Consider the following 23,968-nt stretch of genomic DNA (forward strand, 5'->3'; position numbering starts at 1 on the left):
TTACAGGTATACTTCACAAACATGCATAGACCACATGGGACAAGAACACAACAAGGTATGGCAGAACACAAGACAACAAGCATACAGATAATAGAGAGCCACATACAAAACATGCATGTTAGTAGTCATACAAGAAGTCATATCTGGTGCCTTGTACCCTGAGGGTGGTAATATCTTCTGTTCCATTGAAGTCTCACTCCACATGACTCGGTGTCATATCTTTGGTCTGTTATCATTACTTTAATCAACTTGATATTTTTCACAAACATTTTCACAGTTAAGACAAACAAAATACATTATGATATTTGTATAGTACATTAGTATCAGTTAGGTATTACAAAATCAATCAAAATCAGTACATAGCATACTGTACAGTAAAATGTCTTTGAATCAGCACCTTAGGTTATCTAGACAGATTCTGTCTCTATTGGCACACAAGTGAGATTTGAATTGGCACATTTCAGCTACCGAATCTATATTTATTTTAAAATGTTTGATGAGACACAGTTGAAACATACATAAATCAATGCACTGACAAAACATTTTGACAAACTTTGTATCTGTTGTCAAAATACATGTAAACTGTGTTTTTTATCATGCAAGTAAACGCACGAATACAGCCTAAAATCAAGTACTATCCAATCATCTTTCCCTATCTACAGTGAGGGAAAAAAGTATTTGATCCCCTGCTGATTTTGTACGTTTGCCCACTGACAAAGAAATGATCAGTCTATAATTTTAATAGTAGGTTTCTTTGAACAGTGAGAGACAGAATAACAAAAACAAAAATTAGGGGTCAAATACTTATTTCCCTCATTAAAATGCAAATCAATGTATAACATTTTTGACATGCGTTTTTCTGGATTATTTTATTGTTATTCTGTCTCTCAATGTTCAAATAAACCTACCATTAAAATTATAGACTGATCATGTCTTTGTCAGTGGGTAAACGTACAAAATCAGCAGGGGATCAAATACTTTTTTCCCTCACTGTATGTATCTAGCTGTTTAGGTGAAATTTATCAAATTTGATTGTACAGTCAATATATACTATGCATGGTTAACATATTGGTATAAAAATATATATTATAAAAGAAATACAGTACTGGTCAAAAGTTTTAGTACACCTACTCATTCAAGGGTTTTTCTTTATTTGGACTATTTTATACATTGTAGAATAATAGTGAAGACATCAAAACTATGAAATAACACATGGAATCATGTAGTAACCAAAAAAGTGTTAAACAAATCAAAATATATTTTATATTTGAGATTCTTCAAATAGCCACCATTTGCCTTGATGACAGCTTTGCAAACTCTTGGCATTCTCTCAACCAGCTTCATGAGGTAGTCACCTGGAATGCATTTCAATTAACAGGTGTGCCTTGTTAAAAGTTAATTTGTGGAATGTCTTTCCTTCTTAATGCGTTTGAGCCAATCAGTTGTGTTGTGACAAGGTAGGGGGGGGGTATACAGAAGATAGCCCTATTTGGTAAAAGACCAAGTCCCTATTATGGCAAGAACAGCTCAAATAAGCAAAGAGAAATGACAGTCCATCATTACATTAAGACATGAAGGTCAGTCAATACAGAACATTTCAAGAACTTTGAAGGTTTCTTCAAGTGCGGTCGCAAAAACCATCAAGCGCTATGAATAAACTGGCTCTCATGAGGACCGCCACAGGAATGGAAGACCCAGAGTTACCTCTGCTGCAGAGGATACGTTCATTAGAGTTACCAGCCTCAGAAATTGCAGCCAAAATAAATGCTTCACAGAGTTCAAGTCACAGACACATCTCAACATCAACTGTTCAGAGGGGACTGTGTGAATCAGGCCTTCATGGTCGAATTGCTGCAAATAAACCACTACTAAAGGACACCAATAAGAAGAAGAGACCTGCTTGGGCCAAGAAACACAAGCAATGGACATCAGACCGGTGGAAATGTGTCCTTTGGTCTGGGGTCTAAATTTGAGATTTTTGGTTCCAACCACAGTGTCTTTGTGAGACGCAGTGTGGGTGAACGGAAGAACTCTGCATGTGTATTTCCCACCATAAAGCATGGAGGAGGAGGTGTTATGGTGTGGGGGTGCTTTGCTGGTGACACAGTCTGTGATTTATTTCAAATTCAAGGCACACTTAACCAGCATGGCTACCACAGCATTCTGCAGCGATACGCCATCCCATCTGGTTTGGGCTTAGTGGGACTATAATTTGTTTTTCAACAGGACAATGACCCAACACACCTCCAGGCTGTGTAAGGGCTATTTTACCAAGAAGAAGAGTGATGGAGTGCTGCATCAGATGACCTGGCCTCCACATTCCCGACCTCAACCAAATTGAGATGGTTTGGGATGAGTCAGACCACAGAGTGAAGGAAAAGTAGCCAACAAGTGCCCAGCATATGTGGGAACTCCTTCAAGATTGTTGGAAAATCATTCCAGGTGAAGCTGGTTGAGAGAATGCCAAGAGTGTGCAAAGCTGTCATCAAGGCAAAGGGTGGCTATTTTAAGAATCTTAAATATATTTTGATTTGTTTAACACTTTTTTGGTTACTACTTGATTCCATATGTGTTATTTCATAGTTTTGATGTCTTCACTATTCTTTTACAATGTAGAAAATAGTCAAAATAAAGAAAAACCCTTGAATGAGTAGGTGGTCTAAAACTGACCGGTAGTGTAAGTGCCCTTGATTTATAAATGTTGAATAAAACCGCAACACAAATTAAATGCAACAAGTGTGACATACACAAGTAAGTTGTTTTGTGACAGCATTGAAATAAAAATAGTCTCAATAATCTTTCAAAAGTCAAATCTTCAACATTTTCTTGGAGTCAAATTTACACATACTGGATAGTATGATGCAAAACAAGAAGCCTTACTTACTATTGACAATGCAATGCCTTGACCCTCTTAATACTCAGATCCATATAACAGATAATGAAAGCAGCGATAGATAGATATACTACTAACCTAAAGTTTAAAGTTCAACCACAGGTTCTTTACCTGCTGCAAGTTTGATAGCACCATTTTCAACATTAACTTCATCAAAACAATCAGGAAAGTAACAAAGGATCTGGTTTTTATACAGTGTGTAATTGTTTTTTTCCTCTATGATCAACACATCACACTCGAGGGAGGATTGAGATTGGGATCGTGATGGGGCTTCAATATAGTACTGGAGTGATTGACTGAAGTCCTCTTCGAATGTCAGTCCCAGTCACTAGGCACCCATCTTGTCATCCATATACCTCATCAACCACTACAGCTCAAGGAGAAACCACCACCTTTCCAGTCAGGGTTGCAGACTTCAGGAAAGACACCGAATAACTAGCACACTGCTAGTAAGGAAATTGAAGTGGCACAAACTAGTGTACAAGTGGCTAAAAAGTTACCAAACCACCACCACCACCAAACCACGTGAACCCACAGTGAAGACAGTAACAGCTAAAGATCAGAGAGAAGATGTCACCGATGGCAACAGAGATCAAATTCAAAGGATTGATAAGTCATCACTGAGTATTAAACCAAGAAGCAACTTGAAAATGAATAAAATACATGCCACTGGACAAGACAGCCTTCTGTGGTAGATCCATTGGGGGTGATAAGACTACAGTTCATAGTAACTAAAACTACTTGAAACTCTTGAGTGGGCACTATCTTTGGGCTTTGGTAGCATTGAGGTCTATTGTGTGCTATGATGTCTTGGACAAACCACACACATAATGTATCTTAAAATGATGGACCTTTTGATTATTTTATCATTAGAATATCCACAAGCTGTATATTGCTCCTGGACCAGTAAAGATTGTCCACACAGTAAGAAGGTCAGGCCATTATTAGAAAGACAGAGGCACTAACATCAGACACAGGTAGCATAGAGAGAGATTGGAAGGGTTTAAAGTGAGAGAGGTTATCCGAGTTTAGGAAGTGCGGGGCTGGAATTAGGAGTGACAGAGGTTATGCTGTTTGCCAGAAGCTGGGGTGCAGACAGATAAACACATTCAACACAGTGCATGATATAGGGGGACAGAAGCAAAGCCAAAGGAAGGCGGGGCATGCACCATTCAAGGAGGGCTAAGGGGAGGAACTCAGAGAAATAGAGCTTGTAGGGTGGTATAAAGAGGCTGATGGCTAACAGCATGATGGCGCCTGTCTAGGATCACGAACCTGGCACGTAGAGGACGGCAGTGCCCTCGTCCATGGCAAACATGTTGGAGCCTGTACACACGTAGATGCCAGCGTCCTCAGGCTGGACGTTCTGGATGGTCAGGATGCCGTTGAAGTCCATGGCTCTGTTAGGCAGCTTGCCATTACCCCGCTGGGTCCACACCAAGGTGTAGGCTGGAGACTGGGAGGGGAGGGAACAGATGGGTACAAGATGTGAAGTAAACACAAGTAAGAAAGAAAGCAATACAACAAGGTGGCCAATAAGAGGTGGACAATTGTGCTTATTGTGCAATAATAAGGTAAACAAAGGTGTTGTCAATTGTGACCCGTTTCAGGAAGCTAGGCATATGTCGCACATCACAAAGTATTTGAAATACTTTTTTTGTTTGTTGCAAAATGTGTTTTTGGGCAGAAATGCCTTCTAGAACATGTGAACGTTCATGTGCCTTAATAATATGGGCCCCGTGTAGCTCAGTTGGTAGAGCATGGCGCTTCCAACGCCAGGGTTGTGGGTTCGATTCCCTCTGGGGGCCAGTATGGAAAAAATAAATAATATATGCACTCACTAACTGTAAGTCGCTCTGGATAAGAGCGTCTGCTAAATGACTAAAATGTAAATGTAAACAACAAACTTGGATTCCATCTGTAAATATGAATACAACTGTTAAATTGCGAGCCTAGTTGTTTTAGCCACAGAAAAAGACAGGAACCTTCCCGCTAGCCATGATTGGCTGAGATAATGGATGGATTGGACATGCCGGGAGATGAGTTAGGATTGGTCTGCCATGTAGAATGCTTCTGTCTATAACGTGAGCTACTCAGTGTGTGTTGATAGTCCTTTCTACCGCTGCGTTTTTGAAAGATATAACGTTAGCCACCGAGATCTACAAAAGTTGTTCTACTTTTCTCAAGAACATTGATGCCCTGAATTTAGCAGGTGCTATCGACAGATCAGTTGGAAAAAGTTGTGATGGGCTACTTTCTGCACACGCCACAGTCAGTGTGAACCGGAGTGACTTGACACATTGGCCAAACATGATGTAGCTACAAACAAAACTGAGTTAAATGGTTCCAGTCTGCCGTGAAGCGTTCATCCATGTATACGGGTAAGAGTCTAGCTACATTTTCAGATATTATACTTTTATACTATTATACTTCGGCCTGATTATTACATGACCCATCAAATTAGCCAGGTGTGTCTGTGGGTGATTACGGCCATCTATTGTATTTCATGAACATGTGTACATGTCTAGACAAAAGTGACCATCCACTTAGCTAGATGTGGCTGGGGGGTGGTTATAGCATTTATTTCACATGACCCATCAATTTAGACAAGTGTGTCAGGTAAGCGTCATCTAATAATTATAAAATATTTATAAATTATTTTTATCTGGACACTTTCTGTTTTTGATATTGTTACTATGCAAGTATTTCACTGTACTGTTTACACTTTCTGTATCCTGTGCATGTGACAAATAAACTTGATATAGTGTGCGTTTACCAGAGATGGTAATGTGAAGAACAACATGACCTGCACCAAAGTCAGATTAGGATATAGGCCAAGTACTAGATAAAGTATTTTTATCTGCAGGTTTTCCTTATTGTAGGCTACTACTTTTACCACTTTTAGTCTTGAAATGTGAATCCTTAAAGAGATGGGTGGGGCTAAGGCTTAAGATAATGATGCTGAATGGGTGTAGAAAAAAAAGAGCTCTCCAGTAGGTGTACCAAAACATTCAAGGGCCATTTTCTCAAAAGTGGAGTTACAAGTTCATCAACTTTCAAAGCAGAATTACTTTCCCATTGTTCCTCAACTGCAGTGTATGTTATACAATTTTCTAGCTCTGAGTCTCTACCTTTATCCAATGTAAAAAACACAATTTCAAATGTTGCTACATAGGACCGAATCCAGGTGGTTGGGTCACAATTGTGGTGGCCTTCGCATAATGTTTAAGGGTTTCTACCATTTTCTCTAATGGGCAAATGATTTAAGCACAATGCCAATCATCAAATATATATTAAAATAAGCAGAATTGATTGTATTAATGTCTCCATGTTGGTAGCTAGTCTTACCTGGCTCTTGGCTGTGCAGATGAAGCTGACTGTTGCTCCAACTGTGACGCTTTGTGCTTTGGGTTCCTCGATGGTCACTTCAATGGGTTTGGATGACACAGCTGGAGAAAGACATGCACAGAAACCATTCAGTAAACACTCAAAAGCCCCAAGTTACAAAATGCAATTTTTTTTACTGTCTCGGCTTTGACCATATTTTGTTGGACCCCCCAAAAATAAAAAGTTTTAGTCAGTTTAACTATTCAACAACTGGCTGTAAGATCAGTGAAAAAATTATCACAAAAGTATTTGAAATGCAATATTTTAATGGATGCAGTAAACATTTAAAGGATTTAACAAGTAGAAATGCGTACCTCTGACGACAATCTCAGCGCGGCTCCTGTTGGTGTTGCGTTGGTCTCTGCAGGTACAGACATACACGCCTGTGTCACTGGGCTGAACACTGGGGATATGCAGCTCCTCTCCTGAGAGAACAGGTAGGAATATGGAAGGAGATTAAATTACCATGGGGAATGGACTAGTACTTGAATAGTGTAGAAAACCCTTACAGTTGCCCATGAGTAGTACTTCTCAGGGCCCTCTCTTACCCTCTCTCAGCGATGCAACTTAACATTTTTACATTTACATTTTTAGTCATTTAGCAGACGCTCTTATCCAGATTACCCAATTAGGGTTAAGTGCCTTGCTCAAGGGCACATCGACAGATTTTTCACCTAGTCGGCTCAGGGATTAGAACCAGCGACCTTTCGGTTACTGGCACTACGCTCTTAACCACTAAGCTACCTGCCGCCCCACTTAAAGACGGCATCCAGCGATTTTTGAACTTTTACTGTTGAAAAGCGATATCCCAATTGTAAATACAGTAAAGTACACACACTAAAGTGTACAAAAATATGTTTTGAGCAAAATAGTTATTTTTGTTACACAACTGCAAACTTCAAGGAGTAGGGCATTCAAGGAGTTGGTCTGCTGGGAACCTGTGATGTCATCGCCTCCTCCCTTGCTTGAGGAACAATAGAGAACAAAAGAGGAAAGGCCCACCGCCCCACTTGTGCTATGTCACGACTTACCTGGACCACCTATTGAGATGTGCCTTTTGTTAAGTAAATCAGGTGTTAAATGAGGTGAAAAGGAGACTGGAGTGTCACTTGAAAGAAGAAGAGTGGAGGTACTCGGGGGATGGGCTTTATTTTGTTCTTAGGTCACTCTGCCCCCACTTCACACCTTTGTGTTAGGGACCAAGTTGCCAGGGAACTCAGTCACCTGACAGGGTCAACCAATCACAGGCCCTATCTGATGGGGTAACAGATCCCCACTACCATCTATACCTCAATCTCTCTGCAGCAAGTTGACTAACCTCCTGGCTGCAGCAACACACAGAGGACGGACCGCTGGGCCTCACCCCAAGGACACTTCCCTCTCTGGACATTCTCTACTGTGTAGTGCGTTTATGACCATACAACCACTTCTACTAGTTCCCTCTTGCTACATTGGTGTGTGTGTGCAATTAAGTGTGTTCTGTACATCTACATTTTAGTCATTTAGCAGACGCTCTTATCCAGAGCGACTTACAGTTAGTGAGTGCATACATTATTTTTAAATTTTTCATACCCCCCGTGGGAATCGAACCCACAACCCTGGCGTTGCAAACGCCATGCTCTACCAACTGAGCTACATCCCTGCCGGCCATTCCCTCCCATACCCTGGACGACGCTGGGCCAATTGTGCGCCGCCCCATGGGTCTCCCGGTTGCGGCCGGCTACGACAGAGCCTGGATTCGAAGCAGGATCTCTAGTGGCACAGCTAGCACTGCTGCAGTGCCTTAGACCACTGCGCCACTCGGGAGGCAATCTGTCTCCTACTGGTCATTCCTACACCTTCTAACAGAGGCGCCGGGACGATTGTATCTATATTACATTTACATTTACGTCATTTAGCAGACGCTCTTATCCAGAGCGACTTACAAATTGGTGCATTCAACTTATGATAGCCAGTGGGACAACCACTTTTTTCGTTTTTTTTATGGGGGGGTGGATTACTTTTATACTATTATATATATATATATATATATATATATATATATATATATATATATTCACCAGTATTAGGTCTTTACTGAGGAGTGTATACTGTGCCGCTATATACAACAATAGTAGTTGTATGTATGGCTCTTATACTAGGCCATGTCATACTCCCTATTACCCAGAACTGGTCTGTCCAGTATACTATACCTTGTCTGCGTCTGTCGGCGCTGTTGGTCATGGGGCGTCCATCCTCCCTGGACCAGTAGTAGTAGTGGGGTGGAGGGCCGGTCACCTGGCACCGCAGGGTCACTGGGCTGCCCTGGGCCACCAAAACCCTCTCAGGGAACACCTTCACCACCAGGGAGGCTGCCGCTGTTGGGTCAGAGGTTAACGGTCAAAGGTTAGGCCACAATGATCAATCACAGAGACACTCTTGGTGGTACAGTATGGTAGGAAGAAAAAGTAAACAGATTTTGAGTTCCTTTTCAGTTGGTTCACTCAATACCACATGTATCGGCGCATGTGACAAATACAATTTGATTTGACTTGATCCAGTTTACTGGACGTTTTGGGTCTATTCTACACACATCTCTGTATAGATTCCTTTTATTCACTTACTATTGAATGGACGACACTTAATCCTGTCCTGTGGATTTCCAACGTATCCAGTTGCACAGCTGTAGGGGTTAGAGAGAAAGAAATTAATTTAGAGTCAACATGACAACAGACTTGGTACTAGCTCAGTTTGTGTTGTATAGCCATTGGCATGACAATGACCGACAAGACAGAACAAACAGATCTGGGACCAGGCTAGATTAGAGAGGTAAAGAGAGAGTTGTGTCAGCTTACCGCTCACAGTACTGGCCAGTGTATCCAGGCTGGCAAGCAGTACACTGATACCCACCGTTACCAAGGCTCTCACAGGTGGGGGAGAACCTGGCAAACATACACACAGATAAGCAAGTACAGTATACTCCAGTAATAACTCTAACCCAGTGGGATCTGTTCCAAGTTGTGATATAGGGCAAAGTTTCAGAGACAGATATGAATGACTGAGAACTAAATCTTGTTCCAATGAGGAGCATTTTGATACTGTTTATATTTGTTACAGAAGCAAAGCAAACAATCATTTTTTTTCTTCAGACTGAGACTGTGCTCTGTGTTCTAATCCTGTTAGTGGCCTACTACTCACTGGTTGTCAGGGTCGGTGTGAGGGCAGGCACAGGGCTGGCAGTCCTCTGGGGTTCCAGCGGTGGGATCACCAAAGAAGCCTGGGGCACACTGCTCACACAGCTCTCCCTGGGTGTTGTGCAGACAGCTCTGGAGACACAGGAAGACGACAAACACTCACTTGTTATTCAATGTACTAATTTCAAATCTACTGCTATTTTGGACCTAAGACCATATGGGTGCTGATCTAAGATTCATTGTGATCTAAGAGGCTAAACTGATCCTAAATTAGCACTCCTGGTTTTATCTTAGCGAGACTAACCTGGATAAATTAAGGTTAAATCAATTAAATGAAAAAATGAATCAAAACAACTGCCTTAAAGAGATTCTCTGGGCTGCATACCGTGCAGATGCCAGTCTCAGGGTGGCAGGAGTCAGAGTGCCCGTTGCACTCACACAGCTCACAGTGGCCCAGGTACAGGCCACCTCCGGTACGAGTGTAGCCAGGGGCACAGTCCTGGTAGAGAGAGGAGGTACAACTGTCATCACACCATGGACTTGACACTCTAAGGGCGGGTTTCCCTGAGTGTTCAGATATACATAAACGTACATAAACGTAAGTTCGAGGTTAATTAGTCAATATTCCCACCTATGGCAGAGAGAGAGACCTCCTCTTACCTGACAGGAAAGTCCCTGGTAGGCGGGCGGGCAGCGGCAGTGCTCCACCTCTAGAGCCTGTGCCAGGCCGCTGTAATTGGGCACGGCCACCTCCATGCTGACCTCGGAGATGCTGGAGGAACTCATCTCTGTGTAGTAGGAGGCCCGCACCAGGATGTCATCCAGGTCAGCCAGCACCATCATCAGGTGCTCCCTCGTGGCAGGCATGCCGTCTAGGCGACGCCAGTTCTCCTACAGTGGAGAGAGAGGGGAGTTAATACTCTTCTATTACCAGGATGCTAGTGTGACCTGTTTCAATGAGGAATGGATGGTAAAGGTTGCAATCAAATTGCCATTTGGGGACTATAGAGTTCACAGCTACTGTAGAACACTGACCTCTCTGAAGACAAGCTCAAACTGGCGGGACTCTCTTGTCCCCTGTCCCCTCTGCCATGGCTGGCGAGCCACCAGGGTGATGTCATTTCCCTGTGGGCAACAATGACAAGGGCAACCCATGACAGGTGAGTGTACAACGAATTGATGCAACAGCAGTACATGGAAGAGAATGCAGTTTATAACTTGTGGGGTGGTGAGTGTGCTATGGAATGGATGCAATAACAGTAAATGAGATTGAATGCAATGTTAACTTTGGTGCATACTTACAATAATATGAACATCAGCGTCTTCAATGGCTGTTCCTCTCTGGCCGGCTACATAGGAGATGGTGTACTTCAGCTTCCCACCATACGAGTTCACCTATTGTAGAGGTGGAGGTAAATACATTTAGGCTTCTTAGTACATGTTGGGGACCTTAGGCCTCGACTATTAGAAATGTGTCTTTCTGGAAGAGCAAAAAAAGTGAAACGATCATAGAACACATGATGTATTAAATTTCTTTAAGACATTAATATTTTTCAATAAAAACTGAGTCATGCTTGACCTCCCACCACTTGGAGAATTGTCTTAGTTAAACAATGATTATGAATCAATAAACAAGTGCTCTAAACTCCACAGGGTTGCCTGGTGGTGCCGCCCATCCCTTCATTTCCCTTCCACAGCTCTGTTAGTTCAGGTGGAGGAATGGTGGAGTGGTTCTGTGGCCAAAGGGTTAACCGAAGGGTAAACACCCAATCAGGGTGCAGGAGGGCTGTGCCTGGCTCGTACTGTTACCTTATCCCCTATGAACTGCTCTGGGAGCTGCCAGTAGAGCGTGTCATCCGGGTGCAAGCTGAAACCTTTGTTGGACAAAGCGTACTGGGGCAGAGGAGGAAGGAGAGGCATGAGAGAGCAAGCCAGAGACAGAGATCAAAAGATAAGCAAGGAGAGAAAGAGAGAGAGAGAGAGATAGATAGAGAGAGAGAGATAGCGCGAGTGAGAGAGGGGCATCGCAAGCACAGTAGAGAGTAGAGCAGAGAAAGGGTTTACATTTTTGTCCTCTACTAGTTAACTACTACTTGGTGACAAAGTGACTCTCACACCATGCATTAACTGGCAACTAAAACAACAGCTTCCGGTGTGTATAATGTGAAAATCACAGCTTGTAAAGGTGACTGTGTGACGGGTGTATATGTTTAGACCCTTGTACAGCATAATTATAGATTATAGATTCAGTGCTACTCTTTAAGTGAAGAATTACAGAGTACGACTTCAACAGCAATTAGTGTGTACTGTGCTTTAAAGAGGAAAATACCACCCTGGTTAGTCATGGAATTTATGCACATACTGCCCTTTTTCAGCCCAATCTTCTCATTCTTGTTCTTTTGAAAAAGACCCAGGCGGCGAACACTTTGACAATACTAAGGAAAACTGTACAGGATAACCCTGTAAAATATTAACTCTCATGGTTCGTGAATGGATGACTTCATAATCAACCTGATCGGTTGTTGATTAACCTTCCTGGCTACAGTACAGTGTATGTTATCACATGGAGGGAGGCAGTTTCCTCTGTCTGTGTGTGCCAAGGGCAGGGACATGCAGTCAGTCAGTCTGGTTGTCTATCTGTCTGTCCATTATTCAGCCAGTCAGTCAGTCAGCCACCCAATCAGTCAGTCAGTCAGTCTGTCCGTCAGTCAGTCAGTCAGTCAGTTCACCAGCATGTCATCATGTCTACCTGTCTGGAGGCCCCTGCAGGCCTGGGGCCACTGGGAGCACTAGGAGGACCCACTATGTTCTTGGTACCACGCTGTTGAGTCTGTCAACAGGACCAGGCCCAAAAAAAGAGCAAACCAGTCAGCAACGACCACAATAACAACTATGGATGAGCTAAAAAGGTATGAAGTTTGAGGGTTTCTCAGAGGGGTTATTTTAGATGTACCTGCAGTCGAGGAGAGTGACCTGGGGAGGCTGGCTGAGGACTAGTAGGCCGTACCAGGGAGGAGAGACCAGAGGGGGAGGAAGGGGGAGAGGGGGGCCTCATGGGGGTACGAGACCCCGCCCGAGACGAGGCGCTGGGGACCTTCCTCTCAGAGGAAGAGGAGGGAGGGAAGGGAGGAGAGCCGGCTGGAAAGTTGGAGATGATTGCCCATATCTCATCATCCAGCTTCTTCACTTGTTCCTGGGGGAGAGGATGGGGAAGGTGGTGGGTGGGGGGACTCATGGGCGTTCCCCAAAGGAGACCTCCCACCATGCAAGGTAAGAGACACACCAAGCACTGGGGTCTGGGGGGTGTTGGTAGGGAAACTGTGTCATGCTCTTAACCAGGTCTACAACCCTGTGGTATGTACACAACTTCACTCACTGTGGCCATTCAACTTTCTAGTTTCTACAATCCTAAATCAGGGATGTCTTTGACACAAAACACACAAATCATCCACACACGTCTGCCATTAGACACAACATGTATCTCTTCTCTTCAAATTCCAGAGCGCCTCACATGCCCATTCAGGCTCTGTTTGTAATCCACACACGTGCATTTTTGCGACATGCATCTGGTAAATGTACTGTCAACGTGCTGCAGTTGCTTTCATGCTGATATCTACCATGCTACAGTAAATATCCAATCACATATTGTCTAAGGGTGGTGGGATTATCTTTCAAGGATGTCATGGCGATTGACATCGCAAAAGGCAATCCATATTAGGGGAAGGGGGGGTCACACTGTGTGAGGGAGATGGTTGGGTTGTATTGTTGTCATTAGACGTGTTGTATGGACGTAGCAGTGGGTGGCTAGGCTACAGTAGGAATACCTGGCTAGCTCTTTTGGACCTGGAGGTGCCATTACCCTTCGAAGACTTCATTATGTCCCAAATGCACGCATCCTTCCTCAGTTGCTCCTCTGACCAGGCGGAGTCTCTCTAGTGTTATGAATAAAGCAAGACTCCCGTGATCACTTACTAATTTCCCATGTAGGATCCAGTGGAAGACTTTAAAACTTTAGAACTAATGGAAGGCTTTTAGAACTTAATTACTGTTTATGGCTATCAAAGTTGGACCTCTGCAAAACTCCTTATGACTCATTCACTTCAGTACACTACATCTGAGTCATCCACTATGGGAATGGTCCATTAAACAGAGTGACTTCTAAGTAACCAATATGTGTAGCGTGTAACCTACTATGGCATGTGAATCTGAAATATAACTAATATAACAAAAATGTTTGTAAATAGAGCAAGTACTGTATGTTGATTGCTGCTACAACGGAGTTAAAACTAGGACAAATTAGAGACCATTGGAAAACTAAGCAGGAAATCCATGCATCTCAAACACACAAACCTACACTCAAGAGAATGGGGTTATGTATGAAACATTTATCAAAATACAAATCAAATCAATCAGTACGATCAAATGCCAAATCACACCAATCCATTGTTTGAATTACAGGCAGACATTTTAGTCATCAATTCTTCACAATAAGTCTGATACTGTATGACTGGTCAATCCACAATCATCACCCCACGACAAGCACCACTCTGGTTTACCTGGTGCGCTCGTCTCATACGAGCAAAGAAAGCTTCCTTCTATAGAGTGGAAAGGCAAACCAAGAGTAAAAATAACTAAATTACACTTGAATGATGCATAAAGAACCAACATCTCATCAAGACCAATAATGAAATGAAACTCTCTAAAAGTACACTACCAGTCAAAAGTTTTAGAACACCTACGCATTCAATGGTTTTTCTTTATTTTTACTATTTTCTACATTGTAGAATAATAGTGAAGACATCAAAACTATGAAATAGCACACATGGAATCATGTAGTAACCAAATTAAATTAAAATATGTTTTATATTTGAAATTCTTCAAATAGCCACCCTTTACCTTGATGACAGCTTTGCACACTCTTGGCATTCTCTCAACCAGCTTCATGAGGTAGTCACCTGGAATGCATTTCAATTAACAGGTGTGCCTTCTTAAAAGTTAATTTGTGGAATTTCATTATTTCCTGCGTTTGAGCCAATCAGTTGTGTTGTGACAAGGCAGCCCTATTTGGTAAATGACCAAGTCCATATTATGGCAAGAACAGCTCAAATAAGCAAAGCGAAACGACAGTCCATCATTACTTTAAGACATGACAGTCAGTCAATACAGAACATTTCAAGAACTTTGAAAGTTTCTTCAAGTGCAGTCGCAAAAACCATCAAGCGCTATGATGAAACTAGCTCTCATGAGGACCGCCACAGGAATGGAAGACCCAGAGTTACCTCTGCTGCAGAGGATAAGTTCATTAGAGTTACCAGCCTCAGAAGTTGCAGCTCAAATAAATGCTTAACAGAGTTCAAGTAACAGACACATCTCAACATCAACTGTTCAGAGGAGACTGTGTGTGTGATGTTGTGGTGTTGAAGAAGTCAGGCGCAGGAGGGTAAATCACAGAATAACAGGCAAAATACAGGTTTACGCAGAAATGTGTCAAACACACTCCAGGGCACAAAACAAGTGCACTGGAAAATACAAGGCACATGGGAAAATACTCCCGTCGATACAAAATACACGAGCTCCACCGAGCTTCACCAACCTCCACAATAAACAATCACCCACACAGACAAGGAAACAGAGGGAACACTTATACAATGACTAATGAGGGATAAGGTCCAGGTGTGTGTGATTGAAGACAAGACAAATGGAGTGATGATAAATGGATCGGCAGTAGCTAGTAAGCCGGTGACGACGAACGCCAAAACCTGCCTCGAACAAGGAGGGGAGGCAGCCTCGGCGGAAGTCGTGACAGTACCCCCCCCCCCCCCCCCTTGACGCGCGGCCCCAGCAGCGCGCCGACCCCGGCCTCGGGGACGGCCAGGAGGACGCGAAGCAGGGCGAGCCGGATGGCGACGGTGGAAATCCCGTAACATGGAGGGATCGAGGATATCCCTCACCGGGACCCAGCACCGTTCCTCCGGACCGTACCCCTCCCACTCCACGAGGTACTGAAGACCCGACACCTCGAATCCGGGATGGAACGGACAGAGTACGCCGGGGCCACCTCGATGTCCAGAGGAGGTGGAGGGACCTCCCGCACCTCAGACTCCTGGAGCGGACCAGCTACCACCGGCCTGAGGAGAGACGCATGAAACGAGGGGTTAATACAGTAATCAGTGGGAAGTAATAACCTATAAGTGACCTCGTTGATTCTCTTCAGGACTTTGAATGGCCCCACAAACCGCGGGCTCAGCTTCCGGCAGGGCAGGCGGAGGGGCAGATTCCGGGTTGAGAGCCAGACCCGATACCCCGGTACAAAGACGGGGGCCTTACTGCGGTGGCGGTCAGCGTTGGCCTTCTGACGACGCACGGCGCGTTGGAGGTGAACGTGGGCAGCATCCCACGTCTCCTCCGCACGCCGAAACCAGTCATCCACCGCAGGAGACTCGGTCTGGCTCTGGTGCCACGGTGCCAGAACTGGTTGGTAACCTAGAACACACTGGAAAGGCATTAGGTTAGTGGAGGAGTGGCGGAGAGAGTTCTGGGCATATTCTGCCCCTGGCAAGAACACCGACCACTCCCCCGGCCGGTCCTGGCAGTAGGACCGCAGGAACCTACCCACGTCCTGATTTACCCGTTCCACCTGCCCATTACTCTCGGGGTGGAACCCAGAGGTCAGGCTGACCGAGACACTCAGACGTTCCATGAACGCCTTCCAGACCTTGGACGTGAACTGGGGACCTCGGTCAGACACTATATCCTCTGGTACCCCGTAGTGCCGGAAGACGTGTGTAAACAGGGCCTCCGCAGTTTGCAGAGCCGTGGGGAGACCGGGCAGAGGAAGGAGGCGGCAGGCTTTAGAAAAGCGGTCCACAACGACCAGGATGGTGGTGTTACCTTGGGAGAGGGGAAGATCAGTTAGAAAATCAACACTTAGGTGAGACCATGGTCGTTGTGGAACTGGTAAAGGTTGTAACTTACCAGCTGGGAGGTGCCTAGGTGCCTTACTCTGGGCGCACACTGAGCAGGAGGAGACATACACCCTCACGTCCTTAGCCAAGGTAGGCCACCAGTATTTTCCGGTCAGGCAGCACGCTGTACGGCCGATACCTGGGTGACCAGAGGAGGGTGACGTGTGTGCCCAGTAGATCAGATGATCACGGATAAGAGCAGGCACGTACTGTAGCCCATCTGAACACTGAGGTGGAGAGGGATTTGTGCGTAATGCCTGCTCTATATCCGCGTCCATCGCCCATACTACCGGCGCCACAATGCAAGAGGCCGGCAGTATGGGGGTTTTGTCGCTGGGCCTCTCCTCTGTGTCATACAGCCGGGATAGTGCGTCTGCCTTCACGTTCTTCGTACCCGGGATGTATGATAGAGTGAAATCAAACTGGGTGAAGAAAAGGGCCCACCTTGCCTGGCGAGGATTCAGCCTCCTCGCTGCCCGGATGTACTCCAGGTTACGGTGGTCCGTCCAGACGAAACGCCCCCTCGAGCCAATGCCTCCACACGGTCAAGGCTCGGACAACAGCCAACAGCTCCCGATAACCAACGCCGTAGTTCTGCTCCACCGGGCTGACTTCTTCGAGAAGAACGCACAGGGGCGGAGCTTGGGTGGCGTACCCGAGCGTTGAGACAGGACAGCTCCTATCCCAACCTCGGAAGCATCCACCTCCACTACAAACGGTAGTGATGAATCGGGGTGGGCCAGTACTGGGGCTGAGGTGAACAGACCCCGCAGTTTGCTGAAGGCCAGGTCAGCCTCAGCAGACCAGCGGAGCCGGGATGGCCCACCCTTCAACAGGGAGGTAATGGGAGCTTCGACCTTGCTAAAGCCCCAGATAAACCTCCGATAGTAGTTGACAAAGCCAAGGAAGCGCTGCACCTCCTTAACCGTGGTTGGAGTCGGCCAATTACGCACGGCTGAAATGCGATCTCCCTCCATCTCCACACCTGAGGTGGAAATGCGGTATTCAAGGAAGGAGACGGACTGCTGGAAAAACATACACTTCTCTGCCTTAGCATAAAGGTCATTTTCCAACAGTCGGGCCAGCACCTTGCAAACCAGGGACACATGCTCGGCGCGCATAGCGGAATACACCAGGATGTCATCGATGTAGACCACTACACCGCGACCAAGCATGTCCCGAAACACCTCGTTCACAAAGGACTGGAAAACTGAGGGAGCATTCATCAAACCATAGGGCATCACCAGGTATTCATAATGCCCTGTGGTTGTGCTGAATGCTGTCTTCCACTCATCTCCTTCTCGGATACGTACCAGGTTGTATGCACTCCTGAGATCTAATTTGGTGAAGAAGCGCGCCCCATGCATTGATTCAATCACTGAAGGAACGAGGGGGAGAGGATAACTAAATCTTATCGTCTCCCTGTTCAGTGGTCAATAATCAATGCACGGGCGCAGACCTCCGTCCTTCTTCTTCACAAAGAAAAAACTTGAGGAGGTGGGTGAAGTGGAGGGACGTATATACCCCTGGCGCAGGGACATGGTGACATATGTCTCCATAGCCACCGTTTCAGCCTGTGACAGGGGGTATATATGACTCCTGGGAGGTACAGCGTCTACCCGGAGGTTTATCGCGCAATCCCCCGCCCAATGAGGTGGTAACTTAATCGCCTGCGTTTTAGAGAACGCTTGCGCCAGATCGAGGTATTCAGGGGGAATGCGCACGGTGGAGGTACTGTCTGGACTTTCCACCGTGGTTGCACCAACAGAAACACCTAGACACCTACCCTGACACTCTCGCGAGCACCCCGTGAGAACCCTCTGCGGCCATGAGAAGGTGGGGTTGTGGAGTGCTAGCCAAGGGTTACCTAATACCACAGGGAAAGCAGGAGACTCAATAATGGAAAAAGTAACCTGCTCACAATGAGTCTCCTGGGTAATCATGGTGACTGGTGCAGTAACTTCCTTAACCAACCCACAATGGTAGACTATCAAGTGCTCTGATGGGGCGTGGAATGGATAGGGGAATCAATGGAATGCCTATACGGTGTGCGAATGCCCTGTCCATAAAGTTCCCAGCTGCGCCTGAATCGACTAGCGCCTTACACTGGGGAACTACCATGTGCTCAGGAAAGGAGATGTGTATTTTACAGTGCACAGCAGAGGGCTCTGAACGAGTGTGGGTGTTCGATACCTGGGTTGATGCGAAAAGAACGTAGACTACGACGTGTGGTGTATTGTCCCTTCGTGCCACCAGGGTGGCACTGTCGCTGTCCTCCTCCGCTCTCTCGGCCTGTGGCTCCACCCAGCTCCATCGGCTCGGGATCTGAGTCATCCGGGGTGGAAACAGGCAGACCCCTACCAGGATGTCCTCTGGCTGCCAGCAGGTTGTCCAAACGAATGGCCGTGCCCACCAGTTCGTTGGAGGACAACATGGTGTCTTGGCAGGCTAGCTCCCGTCGGACGTCCTCTCGCAGATGGCACCGGAAATGGTCGATCAGGGCCCGCTCGTTCCACCCGGACCCCGCTGCCAGCGTCCGTAACTCCAACGCGAAGTCCTGCGTGGTCCTCGTCCCCTGCCTCAGATGGACCAGTCGCTCACCCGCCTCTCTACCCTTGGGCGGGTGATCGAAGACCGCCCGAAAGAGGCGAGCAAACTCCCTGTAGTCCTCCATTGCGGCTCCTCCTTCGTTCCACACCGCGTTGGCCCACTCCAGGGCTTTCTCACAGAGTCAGGAAATGAGGACGGACACCTTCTCCCACTCCGATGGTTCCGGCCTGATGCTGGCAAAATAAAGCTCCAATTGGAGGAGGAATCCCTGGCACAGCGCCGTCGTCCCATCAAACGCCCGTGGTCGGGATATCTGGATCCCTCCGGGTGCTGGGGTGTAGGTGGCTGGATCCGGTTGGCCAGCTGGTCTCGACAGAGCTGGCCAGCATCGTGGAATGCTCCTGGACCCGTGCCATGACTCCAGGCATGCGCTCTTCTCCCGCTGACTCCATATTCGGGTGGGTGATTCTGTGATGTTGTGGTGTTGAAGGAATCAGGCTCAGGAGGATAAATCACAGAATAACAGGCTTTAATCCGCAAAATACTGGTTTACGCAGAAATGCATCAAACACACTCCAGGGCACAAAACAGGTGCACTGGAAAATACAAGGCACACGGGAAAATACTCCCTTCGATACAAAATACACGAGCTCCACCGAGCTTCACTAACCTCCACAATAAACAATCACCCACACAGACAAGGAAACAGAGGGAACACTTATACAATGACTAATGAGGGATAAGGACCAGGTGTGTGTGATTGAAGACAAGACAAATGGCCTGATGATAAATGGATCGGCAGTAGCTAGTAAGCCGGTGACGCCGAATGCTGAAACCTGCCCGAACAAGGAGGGGAGGCAGCCTCTGCGGAAGTCGTGACAGTGTGAATCAGGCCTACATGTTCGAATTGCTGCAAAGAAACCACTACTAAAGGACACCAATAAGAAGAAGAGACTTGCTTGGGCCAAAAAACACGAGCAATGGACATTATACTGGTGTAAATGTGTCCTTTGGTCTGGAGTCCAATTGTAAGATTTTTGTGGTTCCAACCGCCGTGTCTTTGTTAGACGCGGTGTGGGTGAACGGTTGATCTCCGCATGTGTATTTCCCACCTTAAAGCATGGAGAAGGAGGTGTTATGGTGTGGGGGTGCTTTGCTGGTGACACTGTCTGTGATTTATTTAGAATTCAAGGCACACTTAACCAGCATGGCTACCACAGCATTCTGCATTGATATTCCATCCCATCTGGTTTGGGCTTAGTGGGACTATCATTTGTTCTTCAAAAGGACAATGACCCAGCACACCTGCAGGCTGTGTACTGCTATTTTACCAAAAAGGAGAGTGATGGAGTGCTGCATCAGATGACCTGGCCTCCACAATCCCCCGACCTCAACCAAATTGAGATGGTTTGGGATGAGTTGGACCGCAGAGTGAAGGAAAAGCAGCCAAAAAGTGCTCAGCATATGTGGGAACTCCTTCAAGACTGTTGGAAAAGCATTCCAGGTGAAGCTGGTTGAGAGAATGCCAGGAGTGTGCAAAGCTGTCATCAAGGCAAAGGGTGGCTATTTGAAGAATCTCAAATATAAAATATATTTTCATTTGATTAACACTTTTTTGGTTACTACATGATTCCATATGTGTTATTTCATAGTTTTGATGTCTTCACTATTATTCTACAATGTAGAAAATAGTAAAAATAAAGAAAAACCCTTGAATGAGTAGGTGTTCTAAAACTTTTGACCGGTAGTGTATGTGCATCAACAAACAGTACAGTACGGACTATCTCAGAGATTGCTATGGCTAATGCGTTCTGATGAGGTTCTAACCCCTGTAATAGATGGTAAATTCATGGAGCATACAACCAAACTCTGTTTCTACAATTCCCACTATGAGATTGGCCCTCAAACTTAGTGTTCTCTACGATAACTCATTTAGCAAATCCTTTCACAGCAAAGACCAGCACAGACATTCAGGCAGAAATTGAGAGAGCATTTAAGCGCTGTTAGGAGCAGGAATGCTAGAGGTTTCAGAATGAAAAGAAGCCACTTTGCACCATATAGAGAGAGAGTGGGAGTAGACGTTGGGACAGCGTTTGTATCGTCTCTGATGGCCACAGTGGCCAGATCATCAACTGGGACTCACCTTATCCCCCTGGAAAGCCCCGGGCAGCTGCCAATAGTGGGGCTCCTGGCCCAGGTAGTCAAAGTTGCTGTAGGAGAGCTGGGTGCCGTCGGTGGACACCTCCACGGTGAAGCCGGTGGAGATACGGTTGGTGCGCTGCCGGTTGACCAAAGCAAAGCCCTGGAAGTTACCTGGGGCAAAGACGGACGACACCTGCAGGACACACAGGAAGGGATGATCAACCAATCACACTCAGAGAGACAGGAAAAGCGTCAGAAAATGTAATCCGTTTATTCAGTTCAGTAGAACATTATTGGCAATTGCAGTGCTCTCAACAAAGCTGTAAGTATCTGTTTGTGTGTTGACTTGCCAACTCCTTAATTGGTCATTGTCACGTCAAACTCAAACAAATATGGGACCAGCGCCAGGCTACTCTCAAAGTGCTCTCTTCATATATTTACTCATATATGTTTTTAAGGAAGTAGTTTCCTAGTTCTTGTTGCCTGGGTACCTGGTCTCTGTAGTGGGAGGAGCTGGAGCACTGCTGAGTGACTCCCATGCAGAAGCAGGACAGGCAGCCATCTTTGTTGCCTGTGCTGAGGTGGAAGGTTCCCTGCTTACAGTCGGAGCAAGCAGGGCCCTCAACGTTCATCTGGTAACACAATGATATAGTGTGAGAGGTGAACTAACCATAGAAATAGAACATTGACTTGAATGGGAATGCCATTCTAGTAACTCTATTTATATGGGACAAACTTAGAGCGATAACTAGTGGATAAGGATATTGGAGGATGTCAATGCGGATGGTGGTTTTATGAAAAACGTACCTTGCAGCGACACACACCATTTCCATTGCATCCTTCACTTCCTCTCTGGTCACAGTTGTAGCAGTTACCTGTTAACATGCCACAGCTGAGGTTTTCACTCTGTGTGCCTTCATTCCACCAAATACTATAATTTTTTTATTTATTTTTATAATGTACATAACTGCAATATGTTAGCACTACTAACACTGCCCCTGAGGCGATAAAGTTATATTTAATTGAATAATCTATATACCTACCATTGAGATCATTGTTGCCAACGATACACCTTTGTCCAAGCTGGGGGTTGCCTGTGTACCCAGCAGCACATCTGAAATGGAGAACAGCCAAAAGGTACACTTTAAAACAAACATTTCCAGTCAACGAGGATACATACAGGGAAGGAACAATGGGGGCAGGAAATTGGTTGAGCTGTGTGAAGATACATGATGAGGCTTGTCCTCGCAGCACACTCTTGGCCCAGAATAGACACATGAAAATACATTGCCAGTAAAATACTATGCATGATGTATACAAGCTATACAATAGATTTGTCACATTATTAGCCAACATCAACAATTTATTCATTGTGGATTTCCATTGTTCAAGCACTAGGTATCCCCCAGGTCCCCTGCATTATGAGTTTTTTTTTTTAAACACTACTCACGATCACATAGTGACACATACAGCTTTGATACACCACTTGAAAATCCACTGGCTTTTGAGTTTCCCAGATGCAAAAAGAGGCTAAAAGATATGTATGTATTGCCGATGGTGGAGATAGACAAAGCACAGCCAATGCTACAACTCTCAACATGGGTCAAATGTTGAAACCATCTCTCCTCTCGTAGGTTGCTAGAAGACGAACTGAGGAAGGCTGCATTAAAGTTACATTTCCATTTTAAAAGAATGTGTCACCAAAGTACACCTTGATAAAGACAGCAGAGCAGAGCAGAGAAAATGAACAGGAGAACTGAAGTCTAAGTGCAGAAAGAGGCATCATATCACATCATGATATAAGACTGAGAAACTAAGAAGAATGATGCCCATTGCCCAAGCAAGCTGAGGCACTACGTCCATCCACCAAAGCTCTGTCCAGCTAAAGAGCCCAATAGGCCAAGCTACCCTGGGGGAGAGCTACCCATGCTGCTCCAGTTCTTACCTTGTCACTGGAAGCTCCACGGTTGAACAGCCAACAAACGCACAGCTTCAATGGGACTTTGGAAAAACCTGTCCAGTCTAACTTTACAGTAAGAAGCTAAAACGGTTTTTGGAAACTATCTGACCAATGCATGATGAAGCCAAATCTGGATATTGTTGCTGTAAAGAAATGGGTTGACATTTTACATGCTTCATGTTGCTATTCAGGTTATGTACAAAAACTAAAACTAAAAAACTTTTTAAAAAACTTTTAAAGTACAATCACAAGGCAGCAAGGGCAGAATGAACGCTATAAAGTACATAATACACCATAATAATGGATTACATTAACATACACAATCATATCGATAGACATCTAATAATAATAGCAGATGGAATAAAAAAAAAGATTTACACATGAACATAGGGACGAAAGCTTGGGCAAACTCACTTCAAATACTTAACTGACAGTCCTGTATTGTACATCAGTGGAGGCTGGTGGGAGGAGTTATAGGAGGACGGGCTCATTGTAATGGCTGGAATGGAAATATTGGAACACAGTCAAAGGTGGGTTCCATACCGTACGTATGATGTGTTTGATGCCGTTCCATTTGTTCCATTCCAGCCATTACAATGAGCCTGTCCTCCTATAGCTGCTCCCACCAGCCTCCACTGGTATACATATACAGTGCATTCGGAAAGTATTCGAACCCATTCACTTTTTCCATATTTTGTTACGTTACAGCCTTATTCTAAAATAGATTACATTGATGTTTTCCCTCATCAATCTACACGCAATACTCCATAATGACAAAGCGAAAACAGGTTTTTAGAAATGCTAGCAAATGTATTAAAAATAAAAAACAGAAATACCTTATTTACATAAGTATTCAGACCCTTTGCTATGAGACTCGAAATTGAGCTCAGGTGCATTC

The 23,968-nt window shown here is 45.3% G+C and overlaps 1 protein-coding gene across 1 annotated transcript in view; it reads right to left on the reverse strand.

Moving 5' to 3' along the window:
* Positions 1-23,968, reverse strand: part of LOC311150167 (basement membrane-specific heparan sulfate proteoglycan core protein-like) — a gene marked incomplete at its 5' end in the record, with an annotated part of 158,638 nt that overhangs the window by 32,514 nt on the left and 102,156 nt on the right. Inside the window, 19 exons of the mRNA XM_084187486.1 lie at positions 4,169-4,349; positions 6,242-6,342; positions 6,595-6,705; positions 8,473-8,637; positions 8,884-8,942; positions 9,115-9,201; positions 9,458-9,585; positions 9,839-9,952; positions 10,114-10,344; positions 10,489-10,578; positions 10,756-10,848; positions 11,263-11,346; positions 12,203-12,283; positions 12,407-12,646; positions 14,010-14,048; positions 21,112-21,303; positions 21,602-21,742; positions 21,918-21,985; positions 22,154-22,224. Coding sequence (XP_084043612.1) covers positions 4,169-4,349; positions 6,242-6,342; positions 6,595-6,705; positions 8,473-8,637; positions 8,884-8,942; positions 9,115-9,201; positions 9,458-9,585; positions 9,839-9,952; positions 10,114-10,344; positions 10,489-10,578; positions 10,756-10,848; positions 11,263-11,346; positions 12,203-12,283; positions 12,407-12,646; positions 14,010-14,048; positions 21,112-21,303; positions 21,602-21,742; positions 21,918-21,985; positions 22,154-22,224 — 2,276 coding nt within the window. The remainder of the gene's footprint in view (positions 1-4,168; positions 4,350-6,241; positions 6,343-6,594; positions 6,706-8,472; positions 8,638-8,883; positions 8,943-9,114; positions 9,202-9,457; positions 9,586-9,838; positions 9,953-10,113; positions 10,345-10,488; positions 10,579-10,755; positions 10,849-11,262; positions 11,347-12,202; positions 12,284-12,406; positions 12,647-14,009; positions 14,049-21,111; positions 21,304-21,601; positions 21,743-21,917; positions 21,986-22,153; positions 22,225-23,968) is intronic.

This window comes from Coregonus lavaretus (assembly GCF_964263955.1).
Source record: "Coregonus lavaretus genome assembly, chromosome: 22".
Classification (NCBI taxonomy): domain Eukaryota; kingdom Metazoa; phylum Chordata; class Actinopteri; order Salmoniformes; family Salmonidae; genus Coregonus; species Coregonus lavaretus.